Here is a 19,671-nt window from a genome sequence, read left to right on the forward strand (position 1 = left end):
CATAATGTGAATTTCTCAAAAAAAAAAACCGTCGGGTGTTGTATTTTTTTGAAAAAGATTTTTTCTACTAGGTATTATTATGTATTATATTATGAGATGTTTACAAAATTGTATAAATGTTCAATTATCCTTGGTATATAATTATCGAGTTATTTATATTTTTTTGGAATGACTAACCTTACTAACAACAATTTTTTTCGGATTTCGCAACAGGGCAACCGAGTCCCGTAGTGCGGGCCTGTTTTAATTATTATGATGACTGAAGAAAGTGAAAATTAAAAGAATATTTTTTTTAAATATCAATACAGCCAACAATAATAACGTGTACTTGTTGTGTATCTTCCTTAAAATTTAATAAAAACAGGTTGAAAATTGTATATATTATCTACATCCTGGCAGCACGGCAGATATTTTAGTGTTGGCAATATCACTCGTTATCAGCTGTCAAGAAATTGACAACTGGATTGGACTACAAAAATAATTCTCTCTGGGAGATTGTAAAAATTGTGAACATTGGACCGGTGACCGCGTAGACATTTTTTGCAGTGAATTCATAACTATCATTATCGTAGATATTCATTTATCAGTTGCAAATTTGTTCACGACGCATTAGCATGTCAACGGCAGTTAAAGGTTTGTCATAAATTACACGTTAAAAAATATTATTTTCCATTGTAATTATTTTAGCCACACGCAACAATATTACTTGGATAACAATTGTATATTGTTTAAATTTAAAACTATGCTGATTCAAGGAGGTAGTTTGATGGAAGTCTGTTGTATTTCATAATAATAAAGATATGAATAATTATAATGAGATATTATGATGAATTTATTTATAATAACTATCGACCAAGAGTACCTACTTGTTGGAATTTGTTTTTAAATTCTAATGGATTTAAGTTTTGTACTCAAATGGAATAGTATTAGAATTTCAATTTATTTACTTAAGTATGTTTTTTTTCCCTAAAAAGTTAATGACTACATTTTGATGTATTACTCTATGTATGCACTCTTCGTTTAGTTTTACCAAATATTATCATAAAACAAAACTTGTTTCGGTAATTTTATGGTCAGTAATCCATATCGTTTTTGTGATTTAGGTATTTTGAAACGGAAGACCTAACACAACCTACTTTAGCCCAAACATAAATAGGTTGTGTTAGGTTATGGTTTAAAACACCTCAACCAAAATGACAATATGGAGTACTATAAATAATATTACCCTTGTTTCTTCTTCATAATTTTGGTTCAAATCAAAGTGACATTAAGAGATATTTTTAACTGTTGTAAATAAATGATGTGTGATAAACATTTTTGAAGGGGGCTATAATAAAGCTTCAATTAAACAAAAAATGTATTGGATTAGGTTTATTTTAATGAATGGTAAGGACCAGTTTCGGTAAACAGATATGCCTTCATAATGCAAATCAAACTTTTAGCCTTCTACATTGGATGTAAATTGAAGGTACTTGATACAATTTGAATTACTATCTAATATCTTTCAGCTTAAGGTTGAGTGCATGAGTTTTAAAAATAATAAACAGTAAATAAAGACTAATAATCCATAACGTAATAATCAATAATAATATTATTAATTATTTTGGTACAAGACGGTTATGGGGAAGCCAGGCGGGAACCGCGCTAATTGTGATGGCATGAATTCAAGAATGAAAACCTAACCTAACCTAACCTAAACTAACCCAACCCAACAAATAATTCAGAATGTTGGCTATTTTCAAAATGTGTTTGCTGCTAGCTTCCCTATAACCGACTTGTATCATTATTTTTACTGATTTGAAATATATTGAAAGTTTATCATAAACACTTACCAATCATATGCTAAATGTCTCATTATTGGACCAATATTCTTCCGAATTTTAAATTAGAGACGGGCATTCTGTCTTCAAAGACAGACGAATAAGTTTTTTGTATGGCCGGCACTGTACGCCCGGCCATATCCGCGAACTAGTTCGCTTTGGCACAGAACCGGTTGTGTATAAAAGTATTGTTCTTGACTTTGTACAAACGAACAAGATCTTAAATATCTGTAGGGCTATTCTAACGGCTCGTCTTAGGTAAGCGCGTTGAGCGGCGCGCGCAACTCAAACGTATAAACGTACAACCAAAAAAGACTTTGTCTACGAACATTTTCACACACGGTTATACGTTTTAGTTGCGGGCGCTGCTCAACGCTTCGCCGACTTCGCCCACGTAAGACGCCCAGTAACATATCACTCAACTCCAAAATCAATAAAAAAGTTGATAAACCTGATTAGTCATATTCAGACATTTAATTATCCTGATATTTTTTAACACAACCGCTCATGACCGCATTAACCGTGAGCTGTCAAATGTCGTTGGGTAACACAGTTAACACGTCTTACTTAGTTCCAAATGCACCCTATTAGAATCAATTAAGATGTGGTAACTGTGCTAACAATAATTATTGTAGATAACAACCTTGTTTATAGAATTGCTCCGAGTAATATCCGTGTTATTTAGGAGCAATAAAAATAACGGAAACATGTTACCGTGTTGCTGTATGTATAATTATTTGATTGTTTAACTGAAATGACAGATTTTTTGATTTGCAATGTTTTATAGAGATGGCGTAATTTTAAATAAGTAATAAAAATAATCAGACTCAAGCATTGATTTTTCCCCTCCAGTGACAAAAATATTAATTACTATTTGGTGAGGAGATTAATTGGCCTTTAGGTTGTCTTCATCACCTTTGCTACCCATAGGTACCTATAGTTATTTTGGAGATGTTCACGATTTTCAGGAGCACAATAATTGTTTAATATGAGTGAAGTACCAATAGTAAAAGCTACAGATATTGATAGACAACGCTTCGCTGCCAAGAAAAGATACTGAAAAATTATTTAAAATAGGAAATAGCGAATTATCCAAAAGATTATTAAAATTTTTAATAGGTTTGAATTCATAATCATAATTCATGTTATATAATGTTTCATGTCCATGCTATTAGAGGTAATCTCTTTTAGTTTAGGGTCAATAGATTTTAAAGTAAAGTATTTTTTCCGGCATATTTGATATGTTTTGACATATAAAAAGATAAAAGTGCTTGAGAAGTTTGCCAAAAATATCATATTTAAAATTTCCATCCATTTAATCTTTTTTTTCATTTTAATAGTATTTTTTTTAACCTGTGTTCTCCATACGCCATGTGGTTTTTGAGTTCTGCTTCAATATTATATAGGAGAACAAGGAAAAATATTATCGTTAAATCAATATAATCATGAGAACGAATTGCTGTGTACCTATATTGTAATATTATCTTAATGTCAAATATTCATAATGTAGTAATGTCAGAGAAATGTTATGACAAACGAAGAGAAATACATCATGCGCAGGAAAAGCCGGGGCGGGCGTCAGTTAGGTCGGAGAAAGAGTAGGTGAATTTCTCCGTTGAGCGATTGTGTGGTAACAGTAACAAAATCCCGAATTGCCAATGTTATGCGTATGCTTGAGTTAAGGTGCCTAATCAGGCTGTCATTTGTCGCTACATATATAGATGCCATCTTTACTTTATTGTCGTACCTACTATGTTATTCACTACACATGAGATTATGAGTTCATTCTTAACACAATGCTTACGGGCCCTTTTAATTAATTTTGTAATTAACATGTTAATTTGCATTTGAAAAGTAATTAGCAAAAACACAATTTTGTGCGGCCCGTAAGCTATGGGTTAATTATCAATCACCAATTTTTAATATAAAGTATACCATATAATAATTTGATATTACCTACATAATTATTGGGACACACGCATTTACACCATGTTTAACCTTTGAGAGTACTAATTGATGGTAAAATTTGTATTTTTAGAATATAGTGATCCCATGTTACAAAGAAATGTTTAAATGATCAGTGAATGATATGCTTCGCAGTGATGTTATGTAACCGTTTGTATTTTTTTATTACTAGGAATATTCATTGTGGGCGCAAAGCGTACCCCTTTTGGGGCGTTTGGAGGTGCGTTCAAAAACACGTCCAATGCAGATCTTCAGACTGTCGCCTGTGCGGCCGCCATCAAGGAAGCCGGAGTCAATCCTAACAAAGTTGACACTGTTGTCATCGGAAACGTATTACCTGTGAGTCAATATTAATCTTCATTTTTCTAATTTAATACGTTGACCTGAATGTGTCTCCGGAAACGTACACTGTAGTACCATAGTACCAGACAATATTTAGTAGTGAAATGCAACTGAAATTCGATGAATAAGACATACACATTTTGTCTCCTTTGAATTTTGCTACTTTGCAATCTGCTTGGCAGAGTGAGGGAGTACCTTTATAAATTAAAATAATTATAATCTAATAAATTATTTCTTTTATTCAAGGAATAATTCACAAGATTTGAGAATGTAACATTCTATATATTGAACACATAATTGGAAAACGATATTAGCGCGAATGTTATTACGAAACGATATTAGCGTGATTACAGGTTCAGATGCCGTTGGGTGTCTTATTTTTTTCTAGTGGGTATACATGAGATGTTTTCAAATTGTGTATGTTCATAATTATAATCAACCGTATTTTCTTTCATTCAAGATCAATGAAAGGCCTTACCGATGTGTGTATAATAAAATTTGAAGTCACCTATAGTGTATAGAATTATAAATTACCACTAAGTCGACAATAAATTTCTAGATAAGATGCTTTTTACTAGGGTTGCAATCACAAGATTTCTAAATTCCGGGATAGAAAGTCCAGGGATGCACAGTTAGCTTTCATACGATTGTTGTCAATTTTCTTAACTAACGATGTATAAGTTATAAATGAAAAGATTAAATTATTTACTCATAATTTTGTTGTGAAAAACATAACATAAAATGTTCTTAGTATCCACAATACATACCACTATAAGAAAGTCATGTTAAATGTGATTTCATGTATACAGTGGGTTCTCGACTTAAGACCATTCGGATTTACGAGGAACAAAAAAATCCGTTTTCTTAAGTTTTCGTCACCCTTCTGGTATAAATAAGATGTAGCAATCGACTGCGTCATCTATATTTTTTAAAATGTGCAGTTAGTCAGTGGTGTATTCGCGGTTTCAATATAAGCTAAATGCATGCCTGTCTTTAAAGCATGTACAGATCATGTAACCCTTTTGTTGGGTGGAAATGTCGCTGGTTATAAAGCCGCATTTAGACCAAGCAAGCGAATATTTTTTCTTCCCCAACTCTGGTGAAATTCTTATGCTCGCTCAACAAAAAGCGTTTCGTCAAGAGAATTTCGCTGGAGTGGGGGAAGAACAAACATTCGCCCGCTTGGTCTAAATGCAGCTTAAACTGAAGCCATTTTTGATTTAAGATTCCAAAAATCCAAGAGCCTTCAAGGGAATCAATAAATCTACTTCACCGTTACATTATCGTTGGAATAGAAATGCATGGGTGACACAATGCCTTTTTCAAGACTGGTTTGACGACTAGATATACCTTCTTGAAGAACCATTCAAAAAAATTGTGTTGACATGGCTGTAGCTTTTAGCTTAATCAATGGTGCAATTCAAAAATTTGAAAATTTGGACTCAGACATCAATAGATGTTCAAAGGTACGCCACTTCATTCAGCAAGCACTTGCCTGTTATAATGAAATTCGACTTATGATCTAGGTGGCGGAACGTTGTTTTTTGTTAATATGGTGGAACAAATACCAACAGGATTATCAAAATTCTGTTTCTATCCAAGTCTGGGATTTCATTAATTATTTCTACTTATCACTACGTTATGTGTAATAAAAAAAGAATAGATTAATATCAGTACATATTCCTTTTTTATTGAATTTCAGTTGCCGGGTGCTGATAAACATTAAAGTGGTGTTTTCGATTATGCGATGATCGCATAGCAGGTGGGTTCATGTGTTTGCTCAAGGCATTCACTGCGGTGATCCCACATGTAATATCACTGCCATTTGAATGTATACATTCAATTTGGTTGTGATAAATCTATAATTTCTGGTCTCAGATAGATCTGTTCTCCCTGATTAGTTTTACCTGTCAATATTTTCTTATCATGTCGACATCTAATTACAGAGCTCATCTCCGGATGGCGCGTTCCTGAGTCGTCATGTCTCCCTGCGCTGCGGCATCCCCATCGCGACACCCGCCCTCACCATCAACAGACTCTGCGGCTCCGGTTTCCAGGCTGTCGTCAGTGGAGCTCAGGTATAAAAACAACTACAAAAACATTTGGTTTATTTTCTGTCTGAAACATATCTACTAGAGTAGATAGTAATCTTATCACGTCTGAAAGATATATTATACAAATAATATCTTTATCAGTGTAAATCGGTGGGCGTTGATAGTAAGTGTACTGAGTAGGATACAAGATGTCAATGCTTGGTATTGTTAATACTATGAGTTCTCCCAGACATTTAAATTCAGACTAGAAATTATTTTTTGTTTGAATTATTATACACTGGTTCGAATAGCGATTCAGATCTGTCAGAACCTCTAATTTTTTTCACGGTTTGGTTCTTGTGGAAAAAATGCAGTTCAGTTTCAGAGTTCGGTTCCATCAAATTAAAAATCAAAACGCTGGTTTCCGTTCTTTAAAAAAATTAATATACTTACCTTCCTTGTAATGTTATGGATATTTTATTTTAGTTTCAAATCTCAAAAAATAGGTGTCTACTATTTTTTCAAGATGTTATTTACAGGTGGAGCATATGGACGCTACAATTACTAGGTATTCAACAACATAGTAAAAAAATTGTAAAACATATCAGAATGTGTAGTATTATACCACATTATGTGTATATTAAGTCCAATAGTTTTGATGGAAAACAAGAAACAAGTTGGAGGTGTGCCAAGCGACAGAAAGTAATGTGCAATTTATGATACTAAATTACTCGAATATAATTCATATTAGTTTCTGAGTGGTAATTGGCTCCAGCATGGGTGAACAATGACCAAAAATAATATAATAAGAATATTAAAAATTATGAAACAATGAAACCATTCCGGTTCCAGACTCTCAACATTCGGAATTAAAGGTTCTGGTTCCGATTCCGATTCCAATTTCAAAATAATGAAGGGGTACTGTGGGTTCTGTTTCAGTTCCATTTGAAGCTCTGATTTGATTTCCCCGAGAACCATATTAATGGATGAATAATTTTTAATTACCTCATCAAAAAAAAAATCTTTACCCGATAGTTCTTTATTTTGATCCTCTTAATATAAAACGTTAAATTCTCAGTTGAAAGGTTAGAATCACTAAGAAGATACAATATCACAGACAATTTCATAGACAATAATATTATTGATAGAGGTTTTCTTATATACCTCCCTCCACATTGGTGGACTGTATGCTCTGTGGGAAAAAAATATTCTGTTTCAATTTGGTAGTTTATTTTTTTTATTTTTGTACATCAAATACTTTGAACATCTGGTTTCTTTAATGATAGTGCTAATTTTTTTTTGTAGGATATTCTCACGGGCACGGCGAGAATCGCTCTTACTGGCGGTACCGACAATATGTCGCAAGCCCCGTTCGCTGTACGCGGCATCCGATTCGGTACTACTCTCGGTGCAAAGATGAACTTCGAGGACACGCTATGGGTGGGGCTCACCGACAGCTACGTCAACCTGCAGATGGGTGTCACCGCCGAGAACCTCGCATCCAAGTACAAAATTCCCCGAGAGGAAGTCGACAAATTTGCACTGCGGTCGCAGCAGCGATGGAAATTAGGTGCCTGTCCATTTTTAAATGACAATACCTTATTCTTTTTGTCGAGTATTGAGTTAATGTCCACCTTAAAAGATTCTGGCACATTATATACGACAGCCATAGTGTCAAAAGAAAAAATATTTTTAAAATGATATCCTATGAGAAAATGTTATAACACTCATGTTTGACAACTTACTTGAACCATAAATAATATTATAAAATACCGAGGGGTCCTCAGAATATAATAAAATAAAATAGTTTTTAAAATGCTGACAACTTATTTTTGACATTGAAACATTTTTTCAGTGAATAATAAAATTGTCAAGTTAAATCTTGATAAGCATACTTGGACAATTTATTGCATAGGCGATTAGATTTACAGGTTTAACTATTGACTGCTCACTGTAAAACATGAACATTAATAATCACTGTGACATTGCAAAAAATAAGTGTAGACTTATTGACCAGTTTGTTTCACGGTAGTTATATATTTTTTAATATTACAGACTAGAGTATTTTGTTTATAATTTTGAATAATCTGAACATACATCCAATTAACTCATTTAGTGCTAACACTGTGACTGGCGCGGATTGTAGCAGTTGGCCATTCGATATAATTAACGTGTTATTTAAATGTAAAAAAAAAAAATGGTAATTAAAATGTAATTAAAACTTCGGCAGCAATTGTGTTAAATGAGTTACGTATGGATTTTTCTTTGTATCCATTCCTGTATAATGCTGAAACCATAATATTATGTAATAAAGAAATGATAAAAAAATCCTAGAATTAAAATGACAATTCATCTGTCAATTATCTGCACGGTCAATTTTCTATAACACGTTATTAGTTATTTAGATTCAATATGAGTCAAGTAAACGCTCTGCTTCATCTGGACATCGTATTTAAAAAAAAAAAAGATTTTTTCTAGTAGGTAATCTGAAGTGTTTTCAAATTATGTATATAGTATGTATATTGGAATTATAATGGATACGGATTTATTACACAGATTTAAAAACCTAACAAAGTCTATTAGGAAACCTCTACGTGAAGCGTAAAGACTGTCACTGGATTGTAGAAAGTTTAAGTCACGTTATTTATATTCATTAGACCGAAGGGTTTTTCAAAATAAAAAGATTATAATTAGGGGAGTGTTTCAGCAAGTGATTCCGGAGTGTTCAAAGCGGAGACAGCACCCGTCACCGTCAGTATCAAAAAGAAGGATGTAGAGGTGACACAGGATGAGCATCCCCGCCCCGCCACCACCCTCGAAAGTCTCGCCAAATTGCCCTCCGTTTTCATGAAGAACGGTACCGTCACGGCTGGAACTGCATCTGTGAGTACTCCTTCCAATTACAACTAGCACTCCGTAGATGTCTCAAAGATATTTTCAAAATAAATTATCTAATCTATGGTAATTCGAATTTTAAAACACCAAAATTCAAATCGAATCTATTTGTAGTTTCTGTCCTGGTTAAAGCTGATATTAAGATAAGTAGCAAATTTGAATATTCATTTTAGATAAGGATTCGTAGCATGATACGTAATATAGTAATGATGAATAAAATGACCCAGTAGGTATATCTTATTCAGTGAATTTTATTTGCTGGCTGTGGGCGTTGATTGACATCTTGATCTATCAGATTGCTAAGCAGCAACTATACATGTAAGCAAACAGTAGCACATTCCACTGATTTTAGCTTGTTATTAAATTGTAATGTATAATGTTTCCTGGCATGATACTTTACACTGCCCATATTTGCCAAGCGTTTACTGCATCCGCTTATAATGTTTTTGTTCTCGGGTTAGTATGGTCCTAATAGGTTGAGCAAGTGGCTAACATCCATTTCTTGTAAAAGCAAAAATTTGTTAATACAACCTCTACCCTGTGGAAGCCCGTATAGTCTTCTTTGGATCGAACATGGTAAAAAAAATATGTTACTGGACCGCCATTATTATGATTTTTTCCATCTTTAGAATGGTGTTTTATGTTCCTTCACTCAAATGAAAATTACTTATGGGATTAAATTGTTTGGAATATAATTTTCAACAACCCAAATATGTAGTAACTTAGGTGTAACAAATTCAACATAATAAATATACTATTAATAGTTCTAATTTTCTTATTTATTATAATGGCATATTTATTTTGCCATGCAAATAATAAATTAATTAATTAATTAATAAAATGACCTTTGTTAATATTGTTTACTAAACTATTAATTAGTTATAGAACACTACTGTCCTTTTTGAAAATTAAACAAACAAAATTATCTACTCTCAAATGTTTTAATTAATTATAATTGAAAATGAAGTATGCATAATATTATTTAACTTGGCGAAAAAAAATTAATTGATCTTGAATGGATTATCGATAAGTCTTACTGCTCTGTATTTAACATTGGGTTAAAGCTATCAATCTATAATACCTAATGAAATAATATTTCTTTCTCTTGCATTATTTATGTGAAAGAAGAAGAGAGTGAATAACAGCATGTCTTTTATACCTTCTTCGTATCTTTTGGTTGAGTAATTAGTTTACAGTCACTTCTAATGCAAAACAACTGTAAAGCTAGCAGTTAGAGTACCACAACCAAATCAGACGACAGCGACAGAACGACATTACCATTCTCGGAGCAATAATGTTCTGTAAATTGCAACTCCTTAACACTTATGTCAAACGTTGCCAAACGGGAAACAATTAGTATTTCTGAGTCCTTTATCGCTTCATTATCACATATCGCACAATCCTTATCAGCAAAGCTAACCAAATCAATGTCAATCTTGTTTCGGACCTCTCAGCAACCTCCTATCTAAATATTGTATTCTTATTTTATAGTTACTATGTGGTTATATGTTAATACCCAGTGGATTATAAATTAATATTGTTTTTAATATCCGCAAACCCATAAGTAAAGTCACTCTGTTACTGTAGTCTGTCTGTCATGGTGCTCAAACGGCTAGCTTTAAGAAACCTCTTCGTTAGGCTGCTAAAATCCACATCAGATTATGGAGACAATGCTTTAATATTGTTATATAAGAAGTTTTGTTAACTTTTGATCAATAGGTGCATATTATGACTCATTTTGTATATCGTCTTTTGCCCCTTCACTGTTGACAAATTTGTCAAGTCATTTATCTTATTTGAAAATGCCAAAGTACAATTTTTATTGTCGATTTGATTATCTTAATGATTCGCAATTAGTCTGGAATTATTATTAATGGCTTATTTATTTATTACGATAACTTGATAAGCCTGTTTTATTACCTCTTGTAACATGCATAATTTAATAATCAAGTTTTGATGTTGACTGTTTATCGATTTAATATCCTGTTTATGTGCATGAATTTACTGCTGACAGTATGTATTGTCGCGGCCATAACAAGAAAATGCATGTGTAAACATGTATTATCATGCAAGTTGCAAGATTGCATGCATGAATCAAAAAAGTTTGTAAGCTTCTGAATTTTCATGCGACAGTTGGAACTGTTCGATATCTGCGCCTGCGCAGTAGAACGATAGTGGCGAACCTGCCGGTAAAAAAATGAACTACACCAATGCAGACTCATTATGAGGTTAACCGATTTTCATAACCTGTCGAATAATACTATAAAATGACAACATCACATCTCGCTTACTCTTGAAGAATGAGATTGGTGAGACAGTCAGCACTTTTATGTGTAAACAGTTATTATCGCGTTAGTTTAAAATACACACTATTGCTGCAAGTAAACCCATGCACGTGTACAGGTGCTATAATGTTGTAAACTTGTATCCAGACAATTGATTGCAGGGAAAATTGTATGTATGTATATATTTACTAGCTTATTCACAAAACTATTACCTATTCACTGCAATAGTGAATTAAACTAATAATCAGTATGAATGTCACTACAAAACATTAATAATTCTGTATTATCCTCTTTGTTTCACCGTTAATAATGTTTAATTAGCTTATATATATATATATACATCCCGCTATCATTACTGCGTCATCTAATAGGACACTTTCATTCAATCTTGCGTCCAACTGTAATACGGCGTCCGGTATACGGACGCAGAATTGAATTCATGTAATTTTACGTTTTCTCATCTCCCAACCGCTCATAGAGTCTAAAACCGAAAATAGCCCAGACGCAGTTTTGTTACCTCATAGGAACAAAATATGTATTTGTAGTTTGCAGTTTTGTCGCTGACGGCGCTACTAGCGATGAGTGTATATTTGTGCCTGAATATTTTGTTTACAATGTGTCGCGTGTCGTACGTCCTACGGTTGGCAACGCTGTATTCCAGCTTTTTATGTCAGCACGGTGATGCAATAACAATAATTATTATTTTTTATTCATTACTCATTCCTATGATGTGACCTTCGGGACAGACGCGATGTATGGTAAATTAGGTAGGTAAGTATTATTATTTTATCGCATTCCCGTTATTGTTTCGGATACTTACTGTTTTGAAATATTGGTAACCTACCTACTTAGTATTAGGTTTTTATACAGTATTCTTTAATATCTTTATTTTTATTGTTGGTAGGGAAAGATGCTTTATTGAGTTTAGCAAATTTTTGCAAAAGTTTATCACCAGCTATTTTATTGATACTCGTATGTTTTTATCAACCATCTTAACTTTATTCTGTTACTTATAGGTAATTCTTGTTTTTTTCTTTTTGTTAACCTATTTTCCATTATATATAGGGTTATTTTTTTCTTATACAATGTCATAATTGTGTTTCTACCAAAAACCTAACTTTATTTAGACATTGTTCTTGTGTTTTTTAATTATTAAATTGTGTAACTATTTTGAAGTACATATTGGGTGCCTATTATTTTTATCAACTAATGTTTCTACTAACTACCAACCAAACTTCATTTAGATATAGTTATTATTTAAAGTAGTAACTATAATACTATAACAGTTATTATAATATGAATTTATTAAAAATAATTTTGTTGCTTATGACTATTTTTCTTTCACCCAGCATCGGATAGATCCTGGACAATGACATTATATAAAATAAATAAATATCTAGTTTTTTTGTGTTTATTCAGATGTACTTATAAGAATGTTATGCTATCAATTTTATATTAAATACGCTCTTTCTCTTTGCTTATACAATTTTATGGATCCGCAAAGTATAGTTTTACTTATCACAGTAAAGGGAATCAGAGAATTATGAAACTTAATTACCACCTTCCAGCAGCGAAGTGTGGAGGTAGGCTGTTAAGACCTGCCATAAATAATTCACATTAAACTTTGTTAGTCACACGTATTTGTTTTTATTGAACTAAGACTACAATTTACAGATGGTGTTGGTTAGTTTAAAAAATTAATTAAACCCTGCCTAAACCAAACCAAAATAGTTTTGGTATATTTTGGACGATACGACAAAATTGTGTACACTTTTTCATTCATACTTATTTGTTTTCGTTGGATTCAGAATATATATTACACATACTGTTGGTTAATTGTTAAAATTAATGAAGCCCTTCCTAAACCAAATTATAATAGATAAAAAAATATTATTATATCTATAAAATGTCCAAAGTTATGTATGACTTAATTGCATAATTTTAGATATTTTATAGATGTACTTACTAGTATTTATTGACTATTATCTATTATGGCTTGGTTTTCGCAGGATTTAACTGAATTTTAAAAACAAACCAACCGTTCTCTAGTCTTATTTCAATGAAAACAAATACGTATGACTGACAAAGTTTAGTGCACACAATTTATGTTGAATCTTACAGCCTACCTCAATCCTTCGATACTGCCACATACTATATAGAAAATATCAAGATCTACGAGACCTAAAAATAAGTATTCCAGCAAAGACGGAAGAAAATTGAGGCGGGAGAATGAACTGAAAAAGGTTGGAAAGTACTTACCCAACAAAACATAATATATCTCATATCACTAACCATAATAAAGAGTACCATTCCAATTTTTCTATTCTAAATAATAGTCTCCGAAAACTCATAATAACGCGCCATGATCATAGCCCTCTTCCCAGAATGCTTTAACATTCAATAACAACCTATCTACATACCTATTAAATCTATTAAACAAAAACGTAGAGAAATAGTGGCAACATCGCAAGACGTCCGATTGTTGTGACAATCAAACCAAATATACAAGTGGGACGCACGACATGCTACCCACTATGAAAAAATATATGAAGGACCCCCCAATGTATTAATATGAAAGGAGTTCCGATAAGCAGGTCATTGAAAGGTAGTTTTTTATTTTTGTATATTTTTATATAAACGTTTTTCAAAAATTTAAATACCTCACGGTCGTCAGATGAATGACAAAAAGAATATACTTTGTTCAAATTTACGAAAAATCAAGTCTTTCAGATGGACGCTATACTGTAGGTTTTGTAAAAGGACGCAACAATGATAGCTGGATTTATATATATATATATATATATATATATTTGTCTTGAATTATTTGTAACGTATAAGAGAAAACAGATGAAAATGTGTAAAAGAGAGCGAGACAGGGAGAAGACGTATTAAACAAACACATATATGCGAATTATTCTAAATTTCAAAACTATATAGAAATAAAGGAAACGTTTATTTTAATCAGGTCATGAAATAAAACGAATGATACTCTCATAATAGTTTGACAGATACTTAGAGTGCGGTAATAGCATATTTATTACAGGAAAAATTAATCGGCATTACAATTAATTTGTGGTAGTTTGACGGAAAGGTATAAAGTAGTATATGGTATCAGATACGAAACACTATTTTGAAAATGGTATATCTCTGAAAATGTAAATTTCTATAAGAAATATTCAAATTAAAGAGATTTCGAGAGTGAATAAATCAAAGTGAAAGTGGCATTTAGTTAAGAAATTAGTGTTTCATCAATAGAATAACTCTTGCTGACACTTTTGGGAAGCTGAAAATATCATTCCAAACAATCTAATCCCATTAATGATATTCGCCAAAATATCCCTTTGGCTTGGCACCCTCAATATCAAATAAATATGTAAAACAAAACATATCTAAATTCATATACAATGAAACCCCGATTCTATGATTTTTAAGGGAACCTAGAAAACGGTAAATGCGGGATATATAATTATTTTTTTTAAAAAAGAACTCGTTTTTCTCCTGGATCTTTTCGACGTCTTGAATTATTTTCAGTTTCTCAGGTAGAGTTCAAGTTTTCTTTGTGGGGGGCATTTTAGATGCGACTTATAAAAATCGTGATACGAGATGCGAGGTAAGCCTGGGCGTTGACCGACCTGTGCAAACAAAGCAATGCGACTGAAAGGTCTGTAATCATAAACAATTCTACGAAAGCGAAATGAAATATATTCAACAAAAACGGTCAATCGGGATAATATTTGTGACGGGACCATAATATTTAGACGATAGATCGAGGAAAACGATAAATCCGGGATTATTTAACATTGTTCTTATGGGTGTTTGGCGGGACTTTCAAAAATGAATGATCCATGCAGGAAAACGATTTATGCAAGAAACGGTAGATCGGGGTTCCACTGTATATACATACTTTGTATTTTTAATACCCACTTAATATTATTTGTTTTGAATTCTATTCTAATATTTTTAACTAGTGCGTTCGGGGAAGTTGCTAACTAACAACAGATGAGTACAGAATATTAAATATATTTTTTTCAGGGAATCTGCGATGGCGCCGGTGCCATATTGTTGGCGAGTGAAGAAGCTGTCAACGCGGAAGGTCTGACCCCGCTGGCCAGGCTTTGCGGATGGGCCGCGGTCGGAGTGGAGCCCAACATCATGGGCATCGGACCAGTTCCCGCCATACAGAACCTGCTCAAGGCCACCAAGCTCACCCTCGGTGACATTGACCTCATTGATGTATGAATTGATTCAATATGCTTGTTTTATTGATGCCCTTCACCTCCTTACTTCAACAGTCACTTGTAACTTTAGTCATTTTCCCCATAGGTATATAAAATGTATTTCAATGCCTCACATCTTGTATTGCGCGTGTAACGTGAAATGAGCCAAAAACTACATCTAATTTAAAATTTTATCCTAAAAATTATTACTATATACATATTGTTTCAGTTGATAAACTGAGGAACTAGATGTTTTTTTCATTTAATGCAGTGGACGATAAAAAAAGTCAATATAGTACTCTTACGGTGATGTGTGAAAAAAACATGGGTATTGTCAATTTACTTTTCGAGATAATGGAATTTAAACATTGCATTAGTTCTCGTCTTCATTTTGTACGTATATACAAAGGGAAAGTAGGGGTTCTGGTGGAGACTCGGGGCCCCACTATAAAACATAATTTTATGAATTATAATATAATACATCCCAAACTAAAAGATATTCTAATATATGTACATACTGTTTATATATTAGATTAACATATTAAAAAGATCGTGAAAATGCATTCTTAAGGAATTTACCCAGGCATTGGAAATTTTGTACCTATATTAAAATACTGTTGACACAGCAAACACAATTTGAATGTTGTAAAAATAACATTATTCGTAAGTATCTATGGCTACTCAAATTTGCATAGCCAACCCAGATGCAATGAATTCTTTCATTTTTAAAACTTTCAATTCTACAGTAAAACCTCGTTAATACGAATTCCACGGGACCGAAAATCGAAAAAAAATTCAAATTACGAAATGTGTGGGGGAAAATTATTAAATTTTGAATTTTTTTTTTATTTTCGTTTACGATGATAGATGTGTCTAGGAAATTTCCGATTCCGTTTGTGTTAATGAGTCATAAAATGTCAGGATTATTTATATTACCTTCTTAACACTATACGGTCCGCGAATTTTCGCGAAGAACCTACGCCAATATCCGGTATTTTTTAATGAAAATCAACAAATTTCGATCGCGAAGTTAAAAATGATATAACTTTTGAACCTATTGATATATTTCAATAAAATACTTAAAATATATCAATGCATCAAATTGTGTCATTTATTTAACACTTGTCAATCTCTGGCCCGCGTTCCATAAAGGTAAAGTATATAATTTGTAAATTTTCGTAAATTGTTTATTATATGTTATTAGATTAGTTCAATTTGTTAAATATAATGTAAAGGAAACAGCCTATTGATATAAAGCAATCACAATATATTATTTTTTAATTAAAAAATGTAATAAAATATTCAAATACAAAATGTTTTACACCGCTATAGAATACGTATCAATTCATTTTTTGCGCTACTACTCATATCTCTGATTATCAAATATAATAAAATAACAAAGACTTCACACAAACTGTGAAGTGTTTAAAAATAAATGCACATTCATTCCCGAACGAACACTAATCTGATTTATTGGTTTTATGGCTGAGGCAGTGCAGTGGCGTGCATATTTTCGAGTAAATTCAAATAAATAAAATGCACGCATATACATTCCCACCGTTTATTACAATTTGGTATTATTGTAGGAATCGAGACAATCCAATAACAGTGCAGAGGCGTGCGTAAAAAATTCATATAACAAAATCTATGAGCAATAGAATTGTAAAACAAACATCTACATTCCACAAAAATATTTGAATCAACACTCAATCTTATGGATAATACCTTTAGATAACTGGCTAGGCACGAAATAATTATTATCACACTAAAGCTGAAATTATTTGAAATAGTTTATAAAACTATGAATGTAAAATGAACTAACAACTAATACACTTTTTTTAAAATTATACGAAGAAAACCAATTACCAATATGTAGATGTAGAGGTACTTTACACTCTTTGGACATGTAAATAGTTTCTTTTCGAAGTTTATGTGAGGAACACACTTTACACTTTCTTCTTAAACGTTTATTAGTTGCGGAAATCCACGGAAATATTTGATTGTGATTGAAAATTACACTAAAATCTCCGATATCTTCAGTCACTGGGAATATCTGACATACAATCCGCATAGTTTTACTCTGTTTAAAAACGAATGGTCCTCCATTTTAAAAAGTTTTTTTGAAGATAAAACTAATAAAAAATATATATCCTAGCTGAAATATACTTAGATTAATTATTTTTTCAATGAAATTAGTGCAATATAAATAATAATAGCTATTATTTATGCAGTTACACAAGCAATAATCTCCCGAAAAAAGCGAACGAAAATGACAACGCGATACAAGTTCACATTTATAACTATTCTCATTTTCAAGTTAAGATTTCTATCATGGATGATGAAGCATGGTGGGTGGATGTTTCATGGGTAATAAACCATTAATGACAAATTATCAAATAGGATGCAATTTCATAGCGAAAAATCGCATTCATTTAAAAAAAAGAATGCAGGTTCATAAATGGGTGACTACCACTGAAAAGGGTCGACAATTAAATTTCGAAGTTGAAGTGACGACACTGGAATATAACATTGAGTGTTTATTACCGTTTTTGTTTACGTCTCGTGATTCAGCCGTCTAGAAATGGGCTTGTAACTAATAAAAAAAATGGTATAGGTACAAAAAAAATACTGAATGGTATTACGTCCGCCATCTCTGTAAAAACCCCGAAATATTTTTTTTCCATCATGCTTTTACTTCTTGCACATGTCATTCAACCATCTGTCGATAGATCTTGCAACCAAATATTAAATTTCATATTTATTTTTCACAGTAAAGATATGCCTATGTGAGGACGCCACGTAGGCGTCACCGGATCGTAACGTTCGGCTTGCAAAGGACGCCAATGTGGCGTGACCGGACCGTAAAGTGTTAAAATAAGTATTTATGTTTTAAGAAAAATCTGTCAAAATTTTCAATGACTGGCTAATGAAAATAGTGTACTTTATTACGATTTATTGAATATTTTTGTATGCCAGGATTCTGAAATCATTTTGAATTAAAGGTATGGTTTTATATGAAAATAATGTTCAAGGGAAGTTCTTTTTGCGAAAATTTCGAATTATTCTTATTAATGAGGTTTTACTGTAATTGAATTTTGATTTATTTGAAGACGACTGTACTAGACTTTTATGTTGTCTCTCTTTAATGTTTCGGCTAAAATTATACCTCATCTTAAACTCATAAAATAATGACCCATTTTTAATTTAACAGATCAACGAGGCGTTTGCTGTTCAGACAATGGCATGCGCTCAAGAACTCAGATTGGATGCCGAGAAGTTGAACGTAAATGGTGGAGCAATCGCTTTGGGACATCCCCTCGGAGCCTCCGGAGCCCGTATCACAGCTCACCTCGTTCATGAACTCAAACGCCGTGGACTGAAGCGGGGAATCGGCGCAGCGTGTATCGGAGGCGGTCAAGGAATTGCTCTTCTCATCGAAGTTGTTTAATTTTATTCAAACCGTTCAATACAGATTTGCATAATAGAAATAAGTTCTCATTAAATTGTTATTTAATACCCACACAATCTACAAAAATACTATATTTTAATGCTCATAATTGTTACTCAAATGAAATATATATTTTTTTATTAAAACAAGAGTTTTAATGTATGTTTTAAATTTGTTTCATCATATATGTAGATTGGTATCTCACGCATTATATTTGTAAATAATAAGAAAAATTAATCACATTTAACGTAAACAATGTGTATATTTTTATGATATCATCTTTTTATACTCATTTTTATATTGATTATTGTTAAAACAAGTACATAAATAAATACATAGTCACAAATTATTTTGATGTTTTATTTATTACCTAACCTATTTTTTTAATTATAATGAATAAATGATTTGTACCTCAAACAGCCAATTAATGTAGGTACGGATTGTGTACATAAAGTACACTTTCAGAATCAATCCATTTTTTGTCTATTCATAACGGAAACCTTAAATTCCCAAAACAATTTGCCGAAAAGACGTAAAGCAGTTGAAGAATCCTAAATTTCGTTTTACCGAAAATATTCTCTTTGGACATACAATAGATCGGTGATTCCCATGTGATAGATTTTTTTAAATTTCAATTTTACTTTGACGAGTTTCATAAATACTTAT

At 32.2% G+C, this 19,671-nt stretch overlaps 1 protein-coding gene across 1 annotated transcript; it reads left to right on the forward strand.

Annotated features, from left to right (window-relative positions):
* The first annotated feature begins 483 nt into the window (after positions 1-483).
* On the forward strand, positions 484-19,354 carry yip2 (yippee interacting protein 2). The gene is made up of 7 exons (XM_085944088.1): positions 484-633; positions 3,958-4,124; positions 6,074-6,205; positions 7,466-7,730; positions 8,868-9,043; positions 15,373-15,573; positions 18,769-19,354. Exons 1-7 carry the CDS (start codon positions 615-617, stop codon positions 19,003-19,005), a joined length of 1,197 nt encoding a protein of 398 aa, XP_085800214.1. The 5' UTR covers positions 484-614; the 3' UTR covers positions 19,006-19,354.
* The last annotated feature ends 317 nt before the right edge of the window (positions 19,355-19,671 follow it).

Source organism: Rhyacophila brunnea, unplaced genomic scaffold (assembly GCF_057557595.1).
Source record: "Rhyacophila brunnea isolate RB1 unplaced genomic scaffold, BYU_Rbru_1.0 scaffold_16, whole genome shotgun sequence".
Classification (NCBI taxonomy): Eukaryota; Metazoa; Arthropoda; class Insecta; order Trichoptera; family Rhyacophilidae; genus Rhyacophila; species Rhyacophila brunnea.

What these genes read in the sequence shown, in the direction of transcription:
- yip2 (XM_085944088.1), top strand. An exon ending in TCACGGCTGGAACTGCATCT is followed by an intron (nt 9,044 to 15,372) that starts GTGAGTACTCCT and finishes TATTTTTTTCAG; the next exon opens with GGAATCTGCGATGGCGCCGG. An exon ending in GTGACATTGACCTCATTGAT is followed by an intron (nt 15,574 to 18,768) that starts GTATGAATTGAT and finishes TTAATTTAACAG; the next exon opens with ATCAACGAGGCGTTTGCTGT.